Source organism: Athene noctua, chromosome 10 (genome assembly GCF_965140245.1).
Source record: "Athene noctua chromosome 10, bAthNoc1.hap1.1, whole genome shotgun sequence".
Lineage (NCBI taxonomy): Eukaryota > Metazoa > Chordata > Aves > Strigiformes > Strigidae > Athene > Athene noctua.
This window is the reverse complement of record NC_134046.1, coordinates 20,162,024-20,182,343: the sequence shown is the minus strand read 5'-3', so window position 1 is coordinate 20,182,343 and position 20,320 is coordinate 20,162,024. Positions and strand designations below refer to the sequence as shown.

Sequence of the window (20,320 nt, the reverse complement as noted above, 5' to 3'; positions counted from 1 at the left end):
GGAGGGGGCCGGGGGGGCCCCCGCGGCTCAGACAAGCTCGGCCTGCGCAGGGCGGTGGGTCCCAGAGCCGGCACGAGGAAGCTAAGCTCGTACAAACTGCTGGCAGCGGTACACCGGTTTTTAAATCTTTTTTTAATAAAACAATTTGAGGCTGTATCAAAAATTTAGTAAAAAATTAGATTTGAGAGTTCACTGATTTTTTTTGACTATTAACTATTCTGGCTTGGTTTTTTTTTTTTTCTTTTTTTTTTTTCAGTTTTCCTTTTTTTTTTCCCTTTTTAAAAACTTTTTATCTTTTCTAACAGCGTCCGGGCACGGAGCAGCCAGCAGGACGCGTGCATCCCGGAGCCGTCGAGGCCATTCTGGTTCTGGCACCGCTCTCAGAGTCGTTGAGGCAGAGACAGGCACTGCATTATGGAGAAAACACCCCACCATTGCCAAAACACCTCGCAGGGAGGGGGTTTTGCTTAAAAAAAGATCACCCCAACCTCAGTGCTTGCCCTCGCAGCGTGGGGCCTGGCTCGCCCTCCTGCGAGCCCCCTGGCACTGCGCTGCACCCTGAGGTGCGGGCGGCTGCCTCCGCGCTCAGCCAGAGGTACCCCAAGCCAGTCTGACTCAACTGATGACTATTTTATGATGCGTGATAAAAATAGGATTTCTTTGATTTAAAAGAAATAAAAAATAAAAGAATCAAACCCCAAACCAAGAAGCCAATCCCCCCAAGGAGGAGGAGGCGGCGGCTGGCTGTCCTGAGGGCCTCCCTCTGACCAGCCCGAATCGCCCCTGGAGCTCGCCTGCAGCACTGTCCTCCCCCGCCCCAAAACTACACATCCCCGTTTAGGTAAACAGCGGATTAAATGTAAAAACTTAAAACATCCGACTTCAGAAAGTCCCTTGAATTTAATTATTTTTAGGCTACCTTTCATGTTACGTCCTGTAGCTAGACACACGTGAATAGAAAAAACAGTACAGTTAGTGTTAAAGGCAAACAGCGGAGACCCAGAGTGCTACCCCAGTGCTGCCTGCTCCTCCCGTCCCGACCCGACCCGTCCCGTCCCCCCTCCCTGCCCACCACCCCGGCTCTGGCCAGAAGCCCAGTCGCCGGGAAGGCGTGTTTGAGCCGAGAATTTTTTCTATGAATAAAATAAAACCAAAGCTTGTTAGGCAAAAATAAAACAAGTGTCCCCCCGAGTCCCGCGAGCACTCCGGTGCGACGGGCGCAGCCGGGGAGGGCCTGCTGGGGAGCGGGCTGGGGTTTCGGGTTCCCGGCTGGCGAGGGGGCTGCCGGCCCACAGACAGCACTGGCGTGGAGCTGGAGGCCCCTTCTCCCCCGAGAGCCTCCCATTCGTTAAGGGGGGACGTAGGGCGGCGGGGACCTGTACGGGGTCATGTTCTTCGGGCGGGAGCCTTTCCCCTCCATGGGTGCGGTGAAGGGGGGGGGAGGCTGGTAGGGCGGCGCGTTGGGGTCCTCGTCCCGCAGCGGCGTGTACTCCCCGATGGTGTCCTGGTTGAGCGGCGTGGTCTCCGGCATGCTCTGGTTGGGGTACTCCGGGGGGGGCAGCGGGGCTTTCTCCTCCTGGAGGATGAGGGGCATGCTGGAGGATGGCGGAGGCTTGGAGTCGTCCAGCTCGTCGGCAAAAATGATGGGCACGCCCTTCTTTATGAAGGTGGCCTGGTCTTCAATGGTCAGCTTCCCTTTCCTCTTCTTGCGGTAGCAGATCATGGCGATGATGCCAGCCACGAGGAGGATGGCAGCCACCACCACGGCAGGGATGACGGTGTGCAGGTACACGTCGTCCTCACTGCTCTTCTCGGGGTCTTTGCCCGCCACCACTGTTGGCGTCGCCTCCGAGATCACCCTTCCATCCTTCATCACAGGGATGAACTGGATGTGCCTGCAGCTGCCAGAGCCGACCACTGACACATTCAGAGGCTTGAACTCGGGCTGCAAGACATTGGAGAAAGCTGGGCTCGGCCCGCCAGAGTCATCCGCAATTTTTTTGCTCAAAGTCCGGATCTGCTCCCGGGGGCAGGGCTCCAGGGGAAGCGTGTTGTTCGTCCACTCCACTACGATGGAGCCTTTGGCGATGTCCTGCACTGTGATGGTGCTGCTGTTCCTGTCGCCAAAGGCCAGAGCCAGCTTCTTCACCAGCATGATCTTCTTATTGATGTCGTTCACCACTGCATTGTGGTCCCCTTCCAGCCTGGCCTTGAACTTCACCGGAGACTTGTCCCCGTGCGGGCGTTTGTGGACGTGGATTTCAAAAGCATCCACAGCGAACAGCCCACCTTTGTCAGTCGCGTACATGAAGTACTCGTGCTTCCCGATGTGGTTATGGTCCGGCATGCCATACATGAGCTGGCTGGTGCTGTTGAACTGCACCCACGAATTCTCCTCTATCATCTGCTGCTCCTTCAGCTTCAAGGTCAGCTGCAATTTGTCAGTGGTGGTATCTTCCTTGTCGTAGAAGGTATCTGATGGTATTTTCACCTCGAAGTAGGTGCCCTCCCATGCGTCAACCCTGTCAATGTGGTTCGTCAGCTTGGGTGGCTCATTTGGCTCCCATGGCCGGGGGATCCCGCTAGCTGTGGTGCGTACACGGGTCGGCGGGGAGGCCGTTGTCAGCTTGGAGATGGGGGATCTGGTCGTGCTGGGAGGCTTCGTCGGACGGGGCGTTTTGGGTCTTCGAGTAGGCCTTCGTGTCGTTGCCGTGGAGGAATCTGTCGTGGATGGTGTGGCTGGCTTCAGAGTGGAGACTCTTGGCTTCTTGGTGGTGGTTGTGGGCGGCGTGATCACCGCTGTGGGCTCTACATACCCGGGCATCGTGGGACGAATTGGCACGGAGGCCGTGCCAGTGCCTTCTGCTACCCTGGTTGGCTGGATCGGTCCCAGAGTGGGCGTCTGGACGATGGGGCCCCTCGTTCTGATGGTGACGGTAGGCTTCCTTGGCAGTGGTATGGGCTCCCGGACGGGGGGTGCTGTCGTCTCCGTGGGAGGTGCGATGGCGGGTGACGTTGGGGTGGGGACGATCCTGGTCGGCGGCTCTTGCGCGGCAGTGGTGGGCGGCCCGATGGCGGTCAGAGGCGTAGGAGTGGCGTTGATCTGCCGCCGCATCCTCTTTGGAAGGTGAGGTTTCTTGTTCGCAATGTGCCAACCAACAACAGGGTAGCCAAGGCGGGCAGACATGGTTCCTTCCTTAGCTGGAGCCTCCACCTTGCTGATGTTGGGGACACTGTTTTGGCTCAGAGAACATCCCAGTTTCCATGAGAGTAAGGCCCCATTTTCCACCACCTTCTTCGCATTTCCCGGTCCAGCCATGAAGGCTGACATGTCAAAGAGTCTGTTATTTACAACAGGAACCAACTTCATGTTATGAAGTTCTACCTCCGAGAAGCTTCTCATTCTATTTAAGAGTTCAATCCTCTGCTTTGGTGTCATTTTTGTTAAGTCGGCATCCAAAATGACAGTCAGGATAGTGACAGGCTCTTCTGAGCCACACACGAATGGCGCTGTGTCACCCGTGTCTTGGACGGCCGCTCGCACTGACTGAGGCTCGTTGTGGTCTTCTTGGTGGACCTCAACAGAAAAGACATTTGCAGTCTGTGGCACATAGCTCCCGTTTGGGAAGGGCTGCAGTGTGGTCACCGAGATGTAGTGGACGCCCTTGTCCGTGTCAAGGGGCAGCCCTTCCAGGGAGCTGCTCTCTGCGTTCCAGTGTAACCAAGAAGGCAAGGAGTCCTTCCCAGCTTCGGAGATCTACCAAACAAAAAAGAAGGAAGTGCTTTTAAAAGTACAGCATTAGGTTCTAGTAGCAGTAATGCTTAATTTAAAGGGTTAAAGAAAAAAATCTGAAGGATGACAACTGGGGAAGGGACATCCTGGCCAGAGCAGGGTGGCCTGTGTCTCCTCCACATGGTGGCAAGGACAAGCTCTGCAGGGTGCACTGGACCTTAACGAGCCATGGGAAGTCGTCAAGTCCTGCAAAGGTCCCTCACCTGAAGGCACCAGCTCTCTGGCACTCGCTGTGCAACTATTAAGCACGAGTGGTTCATTTTCTCTGAGGGCAAAAGGGGAGTTTAAGTCATGGGGATGGCTACAAAGCTGAGGGTGAGGTTACACCATACAGCAGAGCTGATCCAACAACTGCCCTCTTCCTGCTCCTTCCTCTCCCATCCCTGCTGTCTCCTCCTTTCCTCACCCAAACACACCCTGCACAAGCCCTTTGCTCCAGCCGTGCAGCAGAACATACATTTTCTCTATTAATGTTCAGCTTCATCTTGCTGCACCCAGCAGCCAGGCTGAGCCAGAGGGACTAGAAGCTGGCAAACTACAGCTCAGAGTCCTCTACCTCATTAGAGCACATCAGCTCTCAACAAGCAGCAGCAAATCCTGAGAGCTATGCAGCTGCTTAAAACACAGGATCCTCCTGCACTGCCAGAGGAACAGCAAGCTGGGGATGAAGGAGGGGAGCCAACTCGACATCTGGCCAGCACAGCACTGCGATGGCCAGTGCAGGCAGGCAGGGACATGGCACAGGGGCTGGGGCACTGCTGGACATCATACAGGATGGCACGCCAGGCGCCTGGCTTTATAATCAGTTAGCTTAAAATGAAGGATTTCACTTTCATATAACTCACTTCTGCAGACTACAGGCAGCAGGTGGCTTTGGCCCAGACCGCAGGCATCTCAGGACTCCAACACGCTATTTACTACCTCTTTTAGGTCAACGGTAACACTTTTTTTTTTTTTTTTTTACATGACTTGTGGCACATATTAGCGAGAAACAGTTCGTGAGCACAAGCCTCCCCTTCAAACTACCCAGCCCAACAGGAGGAGCAATGCCCGCAACAATGGGATTCCCATATGCTCCAGAGGAGGGAGCTGGTGGTAACCTCACCGGCTGCCTCCTCTTCCCAATTTATCCATTTGTGCCTTTCTAAGCCCACCCTCCTCCTACAACTTCAGGTCTCCTTCCCAGCCAGCTCAGGTCCAGACCCCGAGGGTCTCCTGGCCACTTTTCTTACGTGGAAAAGACCCCAGATGTCTCCGAAATGTCAGCAGCACAGCTAACACCCTGCCAAGGTGCTCCCCACCCCGGGCAGGGGAAAGCCGCACATGTCAAGGCCCTGGGGACTCCTGCCTCCTGGCCTGGGCTGTAGCCAAGGGTGGCTGCAAAGCCCCAAACCCCCCATTCCCAGCAGCCCACGTCCGTCTGTCTGCACTGTAGCCGCTCACCAATCACAAGACACAGCGGAGCCACTCGGGCTGCACAGTGGAAGGGGTGACACTGCCAGCTCTGTGGGCCGTGACATTTCCCAGGGCTGTACATACCCGAGGGCGAGGAACATGAGCTTCACCACCTCCCCGGCTCAAGGCATTTGGAAAGTGCCCTGGCTGGGCTTTCCAGAGCCCCACACACTCAAGAGGAAAGAGGACCTTCTGGGTGGGGCCCACAGAGACACATTTAGCAGCCTGGTTGAGGCTCTGGGCTTGCTGCAGTCCCAACACAGAGCTATGCTCCAGATCTCCTCCTGAAAGGGTGCTTTGGTAAAGCTCATACATATTTCATAATTTATCCAAACGCAAAGCTGGCTGAGGAGCTTCACAAGGAAACCCACTGGAAGGAGTGCCCCCACATCCGCGCCTGGCAGCGGGTGCAGAGGTGGGGCTGGACTCGCCCAGCCTGCCCGACTGCAGGCCCTGCTGGGGAAAGCCCCTAGGACGGCACAGGGATGCCCGGTGCCGCAGGGCATCAAAGGCCGAGAGTCCTGGGCAGCTCTCCTACCCCTCTGGCCACAGGCAGGTTTCAGGCAGCGGAGCTCACAGCCCCCTGCCATGCTGCGGGTTTTGGCACACTGAAGGGTCTGGATGCACAGCTCTGCAAGGAGAATGTAGGACCCGAAAGACTCTTGGCGAGAGCAGCATCAGAAAGCTTTTGTGCAAGAGCCACAGAGGGTTTCGGCCACGACCACAGGGGCAACACCCTCATTCCTCTCCTCTGCAAAGGATCAGCCCTGCTTTTGGCCAGCCTGGACAAGCTGGAGAGCGCATCATGAGACACACACTGGGTACAGTTTATAGAGCAGAGTTTAAAGCTGTTAGCACAGCTGTTAGTTAACTCCTCAGCAACTATATCTGAGAGCAGGAAATTGAGATTCATGCTTACACCAGCTGGAGAAAGCCACCCCACAGGCCCTATACCCCCATGTGTCCCATCCGAACCGAGGGGCTGAGATGTGAACATCCTTCTACTGGGCCTTGCTGTTTACCCGTGTGTCAGGCAGAAAACAGTGGGTTTTGTCAGGGTTGCTGCATGCACTTGCCCCCCACCCCAGCAAGAACAGGAGCTGCTTTTACCCCAGTCAGCCTGAAGGAAAAGCAGCCCTTCACCTGAGACAGGCACGGGTAGCCAAGCCTCCCTCCTGCGGGAACAAAGCACCAAATTGTCCTTCCTTGGCATCTCTTCTGCGAAGAGAGGACAAAGGCAGGGTCTGCTCCTGCCCAGCCAGAAGGGCTGACATGCACTTGTGTTCCTTTAAAAAGGTGTAATTTCATCACACCCTCTAAAAACTGAGATGCTAGGACAGTGTCCACTGCAATCCAGCATTTACATTAGCAGGAGCTGGATGGTGCCCCTCTTTTATCCCCTTGTGCCAAAATTAGCCACTAACCTGCCCGGTGGGGAGGAGGAAGGGCAGGGTGGGGCGAACGTTAGGAACAAAAACGTAAGGAGCCAGGACAAAGCTACAGAGTTATTGAGGCTTACACAATCAAGAAGAATAAAATGTTTAATAGTCAGTGGTTAAATGCATGCTGAATGTGTAATTTCAGGAAACATTTGGAGTAAATCTTTCCCTGCCGTGCACTCTGCGAAAGCCCTTAATTACAGGATCACACACTCCACAGAGCTTTTCTGCAAGCTGGGGTTTTCTGCTGCTCTGTCCTCTCTAGGCACAGCGCATGACTTGTGGAGGAGACGTGCAACAAGCGTTACCTTTGATCTCAAGTCACAAGGTGATTCTCCAATCATGTGTGCTCCTATGTTTGATAGCCAAACTCACTTAGGGAAAGCGGCCAACCCCATGTGCAAAAAGGACAATGAGGGACACACAGGCCAGTCTGAATAATTCCTGCCTGGAAAACTATTTTTAACCTACAGTTTACATGTGAGCTCACATTCTTAAGGGTCCACACTAGAAAATGAAACTGCAGCTAGACAGATTCACACCGAAAACTAGGCTCTCCTGAAAAACAAAAACAGGCCAGGCAATCACCTACTGGGACAACTTGTTCTAGCAGGGATGCCACGGCTGCAAAACATTTATAAACCCACTTAAACTTGATTTAAAAAGAGCTGAGCTAGTTCAGCTGAATGCAACCTGCAAGGAGATGCAGACTGTTTCTAAGGGCTCTGCAAGAGGTGATTAACAAAATCAAATTTATGTGTATTACGCCTATGAAACCCATGAAGATGCCTGTGCCTCCCCGGGGAAATCTTTGGGAACGTAACAAGTCACAAGCATTCAACACCACAGCTCTGCTTTAAAACACAGCTACTAGCCTGGCAGCAGAATTCATCCATGTTGGCATGACAAAGGAAGAACCCATCAAGATTAGAGTAGATAACCAAAGCAGTTATCAGGCTTAATAAAAATAATTGTTCCTAAATGAATGCTAACCAGCGGAGCCCTCAGTGTGGGTCTGTCCTGATCACTGTCACTGCTGCATTCATGGTAGCATAAAAAAAGAGAGCTGGGAGCCCTGGACTCTGTTCTAGAAACATTTCCTTCAAATACTGCTTCAAAGGGTATTTGTTAAGGCTATGCACAGTTAATGATTTGGGATCTCTAGTTTTCATGTAAAGTTTCCCAGTTTACTATGTAGGCAATAAATATCAGCCTTAAGCTCTGCCATTTCCCTCAAGGGGTCTGGTTTCAAAATAACTCTTCCGTTGCTCAAGAGAAAAAAAGCTGTCTTTGTTTTCCTATTATTTGAGATAATTATAAATGAATGCTTATCAGCTAAAGATTACACAAGCCTGGCAGTGTACTGAAGACCATTAAAAATTTATCCATGTTTGCCATTTTAAACACGCACAGTGGTCCGGCTGGTTTTGAAACCCTGTTCACAAAGTCCTTTCAAATATACATGGCCTGTTATTTTTCGGCCAGCCAAGAGCAGTCAGCTCATGAAAGAAGATAGCTCAGTTTGATTTGTTTTTTTAAACTTAGATCTTAAAGCCCTGTAGCCCACAAGACAGAGATAAGCAAACCAGTAAGCAAAACTGCTGCCTCTGAGGGAATTCAGGCAAAAACCGCATTCTTGCCTACAAGAGTGCCCTCTAACCTTCCAAGTATTTAGTGTTCCACCTCCTGATGAATCCTCCAAAAAAGGAGGCAGCGTGTCCTTTGCCAGGAGACAGGTACTGTAGGACCCTGCCACAGGTCTCCCTTTGGCACACCACTATGTCCTCCTCCCAGCCCTGGATCTCATGGGATCTCCCTGGTCTCTGCTGCCAGACCTTCCTGTGGGCAGTGGCAGCAGCCACCAGGGACACCGCTCCTTCATGCACCCTTTCAAATCAGGCATAAAAAAATCCCTGACCGCTTTTGGGCAGGGGTGAGCATGGATACTCCTGCAGCTCTGCCAGATCTCCCACTGCCCCCTTCCCCTTCCAGTGTCCAGCTGTTGCTGAAAGACAGACCCCATGCCAGGGATTTCATCTGGAGAATAATTACTGATGACAATTTACTGTACCACAGACTCCCCTTCTGGGCTGCTCCTTCAGCATCACCCTATCACGGATGGCCCATCAGGAAAAACACCCTGGCCAAGCCCTCTCTACATATGAACAGAAGGCAAACTGAACTGTGCTCAAGCCGACTGACCTAACCCATGTTAAACAAAGTCTGAAGCGCTAGGGCTTCTGCAAGCAATTATCCATCGGGCAAGGGAAAGAAAATGGAAATTCAAATGCAATTCAAATGCAAATATAACTGCAGAGAGAGTCAAACCTAAGCTGTTTGCCTAAGCCCAAGCTTCATCTTAACCCCCTGCTAGCGGGCAGTTTTGTCAGCAGAAGCAACAGGCAGTCTCAGCCCCAAATCAGATATGCAGGTAGGCAGATTTCAGGCTGCCTTGCTCCACACAGGCCAAACAAGTGGTGGCAGAGACATCGGTTTCATATCTACCCCAGTGCTGCTGGAACCACAGGCACTGTAGTGATTTCATGGTGTCGTACGGCCGACCTGAAGCCAGGAGGAGTGATGAGAAGATGGGGCCTGCAGGTTGCCAGCCAGAGGATGGAATCCTCCCTTTGGGAGGCAGGCTCTGCCTGTGAGTCCATTGGGTGTGTTCTTCACTGACACAAAGATGGAGCCAGTGACTGCAGGCATGTGGTGTGCATGTGGCCAAGCCGTGCAGGTACCACTGCCCTGGGCAGGTCCTAGAGTAGCAGAGGCTCTGAACTGTGTCAGGGTACAGGATGGCTCAAGGCAGGAGCTGAACAATCTTCAGACCACAACAGCCATGGGTCTTTGGCTCCACGGAACAGCCCTGACAGGGAAGCTTGCCTGTATGCAACCAGATGACGACACAAGGAAGGAGCCTCCAATCTTACATTCTCCCTCCTTTTCTCAAATATATCAGAACTGCAAACAAGGACACCAGAGAGATCTTGCCTAGAAACACAAGCCTCAGAAAACAGCAGTTAAAGCAGGATGGGCACTTCTCAGAGCCTGGGCATAGCAATGGTGCCACCACATAGTGCTGTGCTATGGGAAAGTTCATTCTGAAGAAAGGAAAGTTGCGTTTACTTGGCAGAGCAAGCAGGGAGGAATCGCAGCACATGTGCTTCCCTGGAGAGGGGACTGTGATACCTGCCAGAGCTTTTGGGTATCCTCAGCAGACAGTGCTCTTCTGAGCTGCTGCATGCCTTGGACAAAAGGCGCAGGAACTCACCGACAAAACTAAGCTGCTTCAGGACATTTCATGCAGATCCATCTGCCCCTGAAAGTCTAAAAACAGCCCAGAGACTTCACTGGCTCTCAGAAGTACGTCAGCCTCGGTGACCCGAGTCTTCATTACCAGCAGGAGCTCACCACCTCTGTTCGGAGACTGAAAGCTATATGGGAACAGCTGGTAATTGGTGCTTCCTTTGTGCACAGAGGAGGTCAGGATGGTTAAACTAATTCTGCATTTCAGCTGGTCCCAGCGAAAGCCCTGCAAAGCTTTTCCTCCATGTCTCTGTGCACTGAAGCTGTTGCCTGAGAAAAATCAAACCTTTCAGAACTCAGAAAGCTGAGCTATGGGACAGCAAGGCTGCAGAGGCTCTATTACAGGTCCTGGCCCTCAACTTTCAAGTTTGAACTTCGGTCCCTGAAGAACTAGGCAGCGAAGCTCTACTTTTACGTGCTCATGAAAACCCAAATGAGAAGTTTATATGTCTGCTGCTAATCTGCATTTTCCAGCCATCAAACTGGCAAGCAAAGCCTCACGCACACCAAGCAACCCCCCTGCTTTGCAGATGCAAGCGTGGGGCTGTGCTGCACGGACGAAGCCTGCCTGCCCGAAAAGCAGTGCTTTGTCTCGCCAACTTCTTTACGATCAGTAAAATGGCTTCGCAACAGTGCAGGCTGAGCGGCTACGCCCAGCTCATGCCATCCTCGCATACTCCTACCATGACGGCTTCTTTTCCAGATGCGCCTCTGTGTTTGCTATAAGGGCACTATTCAGCGTCCCACTCTGCCTGGGCAAGGGAACACAACAGCTGTTTCACTGGGAGGTCACTACAAAACATTGAGTGTCCCAAGAAATCCTCCTTTCATCGGTCCATGCAAGCAGCTTGGAAGGATTTGTTTAGCCTTATTGTTGGAGCAGGAAGGCGCAGCCCGCCTGCGCCAGGGCTGGGGTCAGCACGGGCTGCCCACACCCCGCTTTCTCCCTTGTTTGGGGGGTGAGTGCAGGGCAGGAAAAGCCTCAAACAGCTTAAAAAAAGTTCAGTCGGGTTCTTCTTTCAGCCTGACTTTTTATAAGCTAAAGGCCAAAGAGAAGCAAAAATACCACACAGCGGGGATGCCAAGTGCTGGGGGTTTAGTGCCGCCGCCGCACAGCTAACCAGCCCTGGCAATTTATTCCTGCCATCAGCAGATTGCTGGAAAGCTGGCATTCAAGAGCACAGCAAGGAAAGGCTAGCTGGATCCCGCAATCTCAGGTCGGCTCCTTTGCAGGATTCTCCCTACTGTCGCACTCCTTAGTCTCCCCAGATGCTCAGAGCAACAACCCATAAGAGCAGGACAAAACAAGGAACTTCCCAGCCCATCTGAACACTAGTTTATAATTAGATTGAGTCACATTTTCCACTCCTCCAAATTCAGAGCTTGTTACTTAAGCGCACGCTGAAAATGCCAAATTCCCCGACTCAGTCTCGCTGCAGGAAAAAGATAAGCAGCCCCCTTGCCCCCCCCAGCTGAAATCTTATCAGCTCATCTTATCGCTAAGATTGTGGCATGGCAGCTAAGCAAAGCCCTGCCCAAGTTGTCCTTTGCCTGGACCTGTTCCAGGCGCTGCCATTTATCTCCACACGCTCCCCTGTAAACAGTGGCTGTTGCTACACATTCTGGTTAGTCCAAGTCCAAGAAATCTGGGGACCCGGATGAGATAAAGCTCAAATGCTTTGACACAGAAATCCTTTTAAGATACCCAACTTGATGACACAGCCCCTCAGAAGCACTCTTTGCTTGTTCTCCTCCTTTGAGAAATGCCACTTTAATAAAATTCACATTCAGTTAGAACTCTTTGAAATAAGGATCATTGCAAGAGAGGAAAAAATAACTCAACCCAACCCTGTATTTTGTGTTTTCTTCCCTGAAACAGTGTGTTGGGGTACTGCAGGCTGGTTGTCGACATCCAGCCCTTTGCTTCGGGGTCAGAGCAGGGCTGAGGCGTGCAGCACAACCCTGACAGAAGGTACTCAATGTCAGGACTCCTGCAACCCAACCTCTGCAGATCCTTTTTATGAAACAAGGTCCCTGAAGTCAGATGAGAGTAAAGCTGTTCAATAAAAGCTGCTTCAACAGACAGCAAATAGAACAACCACTGGAAAAATCAGGCTCCTGCTTGGAAAGCAAGACTCCTTTTTGCCCAGATTAATATCCAATGCTCCGATAACCCCACAAACCCACTGTGCATCTGCACTGCGTAAATCAGCCCTGTGAGTTAATTCAGTTTTTCTAATCACTTTGACACCAGCTATGTTTACGTGCAGTGACAGCTTCTCAGGGCCCCCACTGCGTGTTTTATCTGTGTTCCCAACAAAACCCTGGAGAGACCGTGCACTTCAAAACCAAAAAATAATCAGGAGCCAAGGCACAGCCAAGAACATTAAGACTTAGCTGTGCTCAACTTTTCCTTAGCATCGGCTAATGAACCTCCAGCAGATCTGCTCCGTAGGGTCCATCCCATACCCAACCCTACCAGGATGAAGGCAAGTCAGCAGCTTTACAGACACAGCAAATCACCTGCTCACACAGGGATGTGCCTTGGGAAGCAGTGAGCACCAGGAGTTTCTCTCCTTCCACCACAGTTTATAGAGCCACCTTTAAACAAAAGCCGTTAAATTGCATGTCTTTATGTACTGTGGGCATGTGCATCTATAATACTAGACTGCATAAGGGCTCAAATACCTTGTGGGTATCCTTGTGTTGAATAGAGGGAACTGCATTTACCCCTACATCCCAAGGGAAGAGCAGGTATTGCCACAGCAATGCCACTTCATGACTGTATTTAATACTCGGACCCAAGTGCAGTGCCTGCACTTTCTGGAAAGGCGCCTGCAGCCCAGATATCTCCTGTTCACTGCACCCAGCCTAGAGAAACACAGCCTCTGGCCCACAGCTCGGGGTCAGAAAGCGCTTCTCACAGACTGAGAGACGTCAGATGCTTTCTACAACAGTTCCTGTACCAAGTCAGATCAACCTCCTGCTTGCAGGATGGAGGTAATCACCACGTAAATGCCCTCCTTTGTGTGGTTCTTCCTTCGTGGGCCAAGGCCAGTGTCAGCTTTCCCAGCCTGCGGGAGGGTATCATTGCTGGGGGGATGCGCGGAGAGCCACGCTTACTGCGACAGCCACCGTCGCAAACGCTCACAGAGCTTCTATCAGCGTAGTGTCGCTGTCCTCACCTGATTATGTGTCAGCTATGGGAGGCTTAGGTTTTAATACAAGAAAGATGGGACAACCTTGGAGACAGGACTAGCAGACCTCACTGAGGCAAAGATCAGCACTACAAAATCAATGATCTTGCATTGGGGTAAACGAGAACTATGCATTGGGGTATTTTAGCTGATGGCAAGACATCTGAGCCAAAGGCAGGCAGACATGGAAAAGCAAACAATCGTAGGATATATCAAACAAGGTTATTTATAGAAGAGAAAAGGAAGTTTTGATGCCTTTATATGAGGTTCTGGTAAAATTTCATCTCAAGCATATTAAATATCTGTGGACATGCAAACATAAGAAAAATAAACTCAAGCTGAAATGGGTGCAGAAGACAGCTGCAAAGACAAGGAGAGGAAAGGAAAGCTTATTTTATGAAAAAGACTAAAGAGGCTGGCTTGCTTAACCTAATAAAATCAAGACAGGGAAATATGCCTGTCACTTATAAATACATAAAGGAAGTAAATATTATGAAGGTAGAATTGATTTAAGCTAAAGGGCAGCACATATAAATATTTCTGGCCATCTCTAAATTTAGGCTTGAAGCTGCATTTTTAATCAGAGCGGCCAAATTCTGGAGCAGCTTCAAATAGAAGTGGCAGGAACAGGAAATCCACCTGGTCTGCAGTCCAAGCATGATCTGTTCTTCAACAACAGAACACAGCTGAGAGGTAATGGGTCAGACTCTACAGAATCTTCAGTGGAAATGGGGTAAGGATGTCACCACCCAATCATTGTGAGGGTACCAACACCCACAGTTATCCTTGCTCCCAGCCAGTGTCTGCCAGGAGCCAGTGGGAACCTGCACACCCTCACATGACCTGTCTGCGCAGCAACAGGGTTGTACGATATGCAGAGATCAGATGTTTTAACCCAACTCTTGAATAAATGCCAAGGTTTTGGTATCAAATGCGGCAGGAAGGTCTGCAAGGTGCCAAGCTTCTGTTAACTCTTTTGGGAAGGTGCAGCAAAGTTTTCATTTCCAAGACACCTTCAGATACCAGAAGAGCAATCTAGCAGCCAGAAGCCTTACTTGTAGTGAGGAAGCTAGAGGACAGAACCTGGACTGAACTGCCAAATTCAACAGCTGAAATACCTGCAAGCTGCAGCTGCCCTTTCAGAGGGCACATTATGCTTGACCAAGGCACCCAACTCAGAAAGACAAGGCACAGGGAAAAGGGGTTTCTAATTGCCAGCAGTCAGTTACAACAGCAAGAGCCTTGCTGGCAGCTGGCTCTGAGCAATGTGAGAACAAGACTCTAATATTAAGACACAAGGTAGTTTTTTTTAACTTCTTTTCTGTCGACCTTTGCATCTTGAGCACGTAAGAATAAACTTGCTTTTGTACTTAGCCAGAAAAATCTCACCTGTTCTTAAGCAGCTTGGGGGTGGCAGGGAAACACTGGCAACTGCTCCCAGGAGCACATACCTGATTACGCACAGAGCCCACATATCTGTGCAGGAGTGCGTGCCTGCGAGGCACTCCTCCACCACGCTGCAGATGCCTGGCGTTGTTTCCATCCCACAACCAAGTTTGCAGAGAAAAGTATTTTGTCTACAGCTGGCTGGAATCTGCTAACAAGCAGGGAGAGGGATCTGAGAAGCAGCTTCAAGGCGATCCCCACCACAATACAAACTGAGCCTAGATATAATCAGCAGGAATAATCTAGAAATGAAGCAATCACACCTTCTTCAGGCTCCAGATGGGAAGCTCCTGGGAGTTTGGGGACATCACCTGTCAGCTTTTTGGAAAAAAAAAAAAAAAAAAAAAAAAAAAAAAAAAAAATTTCTTCAAAATTTAAGGCACTAAGTATAAGCAACCACATCTCATTGCAAACTCTGACCCACTGTTTCATCACAAAGGGCACAGCCTTTATTCTTTCTTATTAGGGTTTAAGTACACCCGTTAGCAAGATCCAGAAGTATTACGCTTTTACTGCTCCAGCTGAGAAGTGCAAGGCAGCCTGAGAAAAAGACCAAGAACAACTTGCCCTGAAACTTTCCAGTAAAACAAAAATGCACCCTAGCACTCAAAATTGCCTACGCAGTTCTCACTAACCAGGAACCAAATCCCCGTAGCAAGGGTCAGCTGTACTCAGCAGCCAACATGCACTCTCTGCAAGGGAGAGACCTGCCAGATACACCAGCTAAGTGAGGCTGCTAAGGGTGCCCTAGAGTCTGTTGCACTTCTAAAATCAATTTCAAGGTGAAGAGATGCAACACACACTCGGACAAGCCCATGGACAAGCATGAAAATTGCTCACAGCATTTGCTGAGCTACACACACCAGCAACTGTTAGGTCCCACTCCAGTCCAGTCCAGTCCATGTGAGGCTCTTCAGGCATCTTTTGGTGTTAGCAAACATGCCTCAAAGTCAAAGCAGCGGAGGTATTGTTTGAAGCTATCAGGTGGGGTGGAAATAATCTATTAGGATTTTCCTGCAGCTACTGGAGCTATCACAGATGACTTCTGTGCCAGGAGAAGGAGACAGAGGAAGCTGTGGTTATACAAACACTGAAAATAATTCTTGCCATCAGAGTAGCTATTAGACAACACTAGAACAAGCCACTCTGATGCAAAATCCCAAACCAAAGTTATTTTTTCTGTAACATAAGATCTTGGGCTTACCCCATCTGTCTGGACTCTTGCAGCCCAGTACTATACAGGTGCCCCACACTCAGAAAACAGGCTGTGGTTAAAGTAGGGCAGGCACAGCCAGCCTCTCATCCAAGCCAGTCCCCTCAGTCACAGGCAATTAAATGTCACAGCCATTGCTTTGAAACCAGCCCCTTCTCCAGCTCCTCTAGCCAGAGGCTCACCCACCACCTTCCTCCTCCCCATTTGATGGTCTGTCGATAACAGATGAATTCTTCAGATTTTCTATTACTGGCACATCGTGGTCCCAGCACCCTCACTGGATCCAGCGAGATCACGTATCTGGATTGAGATAATTGCGTGACAGTACACAGAGCTAAAGCAAACGTGCCTTCGAGGAGAATCTGAGATGTCAGACTTTCTCCTGACTCGCTCTCCATCTCCCTCTAATCTTTTGAGACACACCAGAAGGTTGTCTTTTTATAATGTTTCCTAAAAATGGATTTTAAAAACTATTCTTCAGTTTTGCTCTCTGAAAAAAAAAATCCAAGATTGGAAGGTAATTCTGTTTTCTTCTAAAACCCAGAATTTTCTGAACTCTCCATGATCCAAGCAAGCAGATGCTAAGAAGCCGATTTCTCAGCATCTTCCCAGGAAAGGACTAAAGATGAGCAAGTGTGTGTTTGGCAGTGTGCCTACCTCCTCTGGGCTATTCTGACACTTTCTTGCCCTCAGGACCAATTCCACAACTGAGCTTTCAGGTGTCTGCAGTGCCTGTGGCATGAGGGTAAGGCAAATAAAGAGAAAGGCTCCCATCTTTCCCAAGAGGACTTTGGGACGAGGTCAGGAGAGACTGTGTCAAAGGCAGCCCAGAGCCCTGCTGGCAGAACAAGGTCTATTTGTCTAGCAATGTTTTGTTACCACAGTGAAGCAAACTCCTGGATCCTCAGAACTGCAGTCCCCTGGAACCCGTGGGTCCCCAGATCCTGAGGCAACACCTCCTTATGAGTGTGCCCATCGTTCCAGGGCAGAGTATCTCACAGTTTAAATACAGCCTGATCAGTCACCCCCAAGGAGAGAAGTCTCCTCTCTTCATTACAGAAGAAAGGAACTTTGCAATGAGGTGAAAACGTTAATTATTCAGTTTAAAAAAAATAATAATCTTTCTCCCATAGTCCTACAAAACCTTAAGGTTGCTTCACAGCAATCTTCATGACCCAGCCTATTAGTAGGGTGAGTAGCTCAAACATAACTGAAAACAAGCCTCAGGGAATGACATTTCTCACCTGGACAATTTCTCCATTGGAAGCAATTAAATCCGTGGGGATGGAGACTCTGAAGAAGCGTCCCACCACAGCAGAGCTGTCTGGTATGCCCACCACAGCCGGCACAGTCTCCCGGAGGTCTGAGAGCACAGAGTGCATGGAGGCCTCCAGCTGGTTCTCCCAGTCCCGAACCACTTCTGCCGGCTCGCTGGGCCAGTGGCAGTGAGCAGAGGCTGCCAGCAGCAGCACGGGGAGCCAAGTCCTCCCCAGGAAAGGGGGCTGCAGTAGGCATCCAACAGTCATTCTTCTCAGCAGCCTCGGTGACAGTGCTCGGGCTGGAAAGGGGACCACAGGGAATCTGCAGGCACTGCAGCACAGGCAGGGGATCCACCAGTCCTTCACAGCAGCCTCATCCTAGGTGTCCTGGGAACCTGGTCAAACATAGGAAACCCAGTCAGCACATTAATCACAATATCCAAGCCAGCCAGCTAACACACACAGATCTCCCTGCAATGGACAGAGGGCTACCTGCCATGCTACCCTCCTCGTTTCAGCTTTTAGATTTAACTGCAAGAGTTATCACAACCATTAAAGAGAGCTAGAGCTTTCCAGCTCCTCTTCTGACAGCATCTCTAGAGAAACAAGATGCTCCTGCTTTTCCATGAACATAACCATGTTTCTGCTGCTCTGGAGCCACAGCACCCTGAGAAAGCCACAGGTAGGGAGACAGGGCAGATACAACTGAAGCTGAGATAGACCACAGCAGTAATATGTGACCTTTCAAGGCAAGCTGAAGTCAGGCTGGGGCATCAGTGGATTTAAATGCCAGTTACCCAATATGAAGGTCCCAAGGAACCTTTGGTACTCCAAAGCTGCCATCTTGACAGCTTGATGCACGACAGATGCTTCTGCTCCTGACCCATGAGCCCGACTTTCAAGCCAAGTCTCCTCTCAGTTCCAGATTTTGGTATTAGTGTGTTTAGACTTGATGAGGGGGGCAGCAATACACACCCCAAAATCAAACTGGAGTAGGATATGCACACACTGTGTCCCCCACTACTGCCCGCTGTCCAGCTCCCGCCCGTCCCCACACTCTGCCAAGAAACATCTCCAAGCTCTCCCTTACTTTGTTGTTTTCTTCTTTCACTTGCTTCCTCCCCATCCTCACCCTCTCTCTGATCTCCTGGATCACAGCTCTCCTTTCTCTCCCCTGTTTCTTTGGTGCAGTATTTCCTTTGCTTCTCCAGCTGCTTCTGCCTCCAGACCGCATTCAGCTGTGGCACACAGAAGTCACGGATCTGTACACACCCCCATGTTCCTCTCTCACAGCCTGTTTGCAGAAGAGCAGGTGGGTTCAGGAAAGAGGACAGAGCCTTTTGGGGCCCCAGGGGAAGCCATTACTGCCAACTCTGGCATCTTGGTTTGCAGCTAGCACAGCCTTCTATAACTAGTCTCAGGTAACAAGTGAGGCAGTGGGTTTTGCAGAACTGTAGGACAGACACACAGACCAAGGGGGTGTTGCTCAGCCCCCAGGAGCACACAGGACTGGGCTCCCTCAGGCCATGCACTCTCATGTCTTGAACCAACTCCTTTTTTTCCATGATGAGAGAGAAGTGGCTCCAAATTCCCAAGCAAACCCAGTCCCACTTCTAACCACTGGTTCCCAGTCCTTGGAGCACAGTTTTGATTTATTTTAGCCTGTTCCAGCTGCATCATGTGATGCACATCAGGCCATCCCAAGAGACCCTGGAGCCTGACCAGGTGGAAAGGGAAATCCCACTGCTTCTTGCCCTTGCACGGCTCCCAGGGCAACACGACAGCAGGACCAGCCAACCCGCTGTGCTGTGGCCAGGCAAGTGCATATTGCTCACCATGGGCTTGCAGAAGCAGGAAGAGGGCCTGTCCACGCAGGCAACCAAGCCCAAAGTTACCACAGCGAGCTCTAGGAATACAGAAGAGATAAGATTTGGTTGCTCAGCCTAAAACCTGCACTCTAAAGCTGAGAGGCAGTACCTAAGGACTAGCACATCCTCACCCCTTGATGGGCCTGTGCTGCTTCTCCAGAGGTTATCATCGTGAAAGATAATGTGGCTGAGCGGGTAAGGATAAGTCACACTTCCTACAGGTCACACCTCTCCTACCAGCTCCCAGCCTGGTCCAAGAGCCAGTGGATTTTGGATGAACCTAGTGTCACCTCAGCAAGTAAATGACTACCACAGTAGATGTCTGGTGGAGAATATCCAACAGGCTGTGTGAATGAGCTACAGAGATGGAGCAGATATCTGCAGGAGATCCCAAGGAGGCCACTGATCAACACTGTGTTGATCAGGGAAACTGGAGGACTCTCACCCCTGCACAGTGCCTTAAAAAATGCAGAAAGAAGAACCACCTTCACACTCCATGAAGCCTGGGCTATGGACACTGCAGTGATGACGCCTTGTCTGTGAGCTACTTCTCCTGACACCTGCTCATTGGAAAGTCCTGCTGTGTGAGGGACTAGAAAGCAACTCACACAGCAAGTACAGGCAGGGTCAGAGACATGGAGTTGGGGGAGGAATGCGGCAGCAGCAGCACCCGGCAGCCCCGTGGCTACTGCGGGGCCAAGATGCTATCAGGATGGAAACATGGCTGCCTCTCACGGCTGCAGTGAGCCTCCTCCACACTGGAGCAGAGGAGAAACGTCCCAGACAACCAGCCAGTTAGCTAGTGTACAACCGCATGGAGCTTTAAAGACACCTAGAGAGGTTTGGCACCACATCTTCAGGTCAACCCCTGCCCCTGGCCTGTCATGGCTGCAGTAGAGCTCATGCATAAGCATGGTCCAGCTCGGCAGTGGTCAGCCAAATGATGTGATCTGGCCTGGGGTGTTTTTGTTGGATGGAGAGGAGTATTTGGGCACAAAGGAGCTGGTTCTTGATATCTGTGGCAAGCAGGAAAGAAAGATGAAGTCATCACCCATTTCAGAAACAATTACCGGAACAAGCAACAAACACTGCCCGTCTGATATGTGCCCCTCAGCCAAGCAACTCACATACTGACCATTAAGATCTCATGTGACACTTGCAGGTCACACAAATTCAGAATTTCATTTTAGAAGAAGTACATAAGAACAGTGTCAGCACATGGAAATGGAGCACACAGGAAGTATATGAGGAATTCAACAGCTGATAACAAAAAAACACCCAAAACACCACACCAAAACAACAGAAGAGCCTAGAACAAAGTCCAAAAAAATCTCTTAACAT

The 20,320-nt window shown here is 50.6% G+C and overlaps 1 protein-coding gene across 8 annotated transcripts in view; it reads right to left on the bottom strand.

Moving 5' to 3' along the window:
• Positions 1 to 113: 113 nt before the first annotated feature.
• Positions 114 to 20,320, bottom strand: part of DAG1 (dystroglycan 1) — a 53,532-nt gene continuing 33,325 nt past the window's right edge. For 7 of the 8 annotated variants that reach the window (XM_074914626.1, XM_074914624.1, XM_074914625.1 and 4 more), the window contains exons 2-3: positions 17,097 to 17,506; positions 114 to 3,757 (exon numbers count right to left, since the gene is read on the bottom strand). In XM_074914626.1, coding sequence (XP_074770727.1) covers positions 1,349 to 3,757; positions 17,097 to 17,378 — 2,691 coding nt within the window. In that variant the 5' untranslated portion in view covers positions 17,379 to 17,506 and the 3' untranslated portion in view covers positions 114 to 1,348. Of the gene's footprint in view, positions 3,758 to 17,096; positions 17,507 to 18,243; positions 18,260 to 20,320 lie in introns of those variants that run through there. The other variant, XM_074914631.1, reaches the window with a different exon arrangement.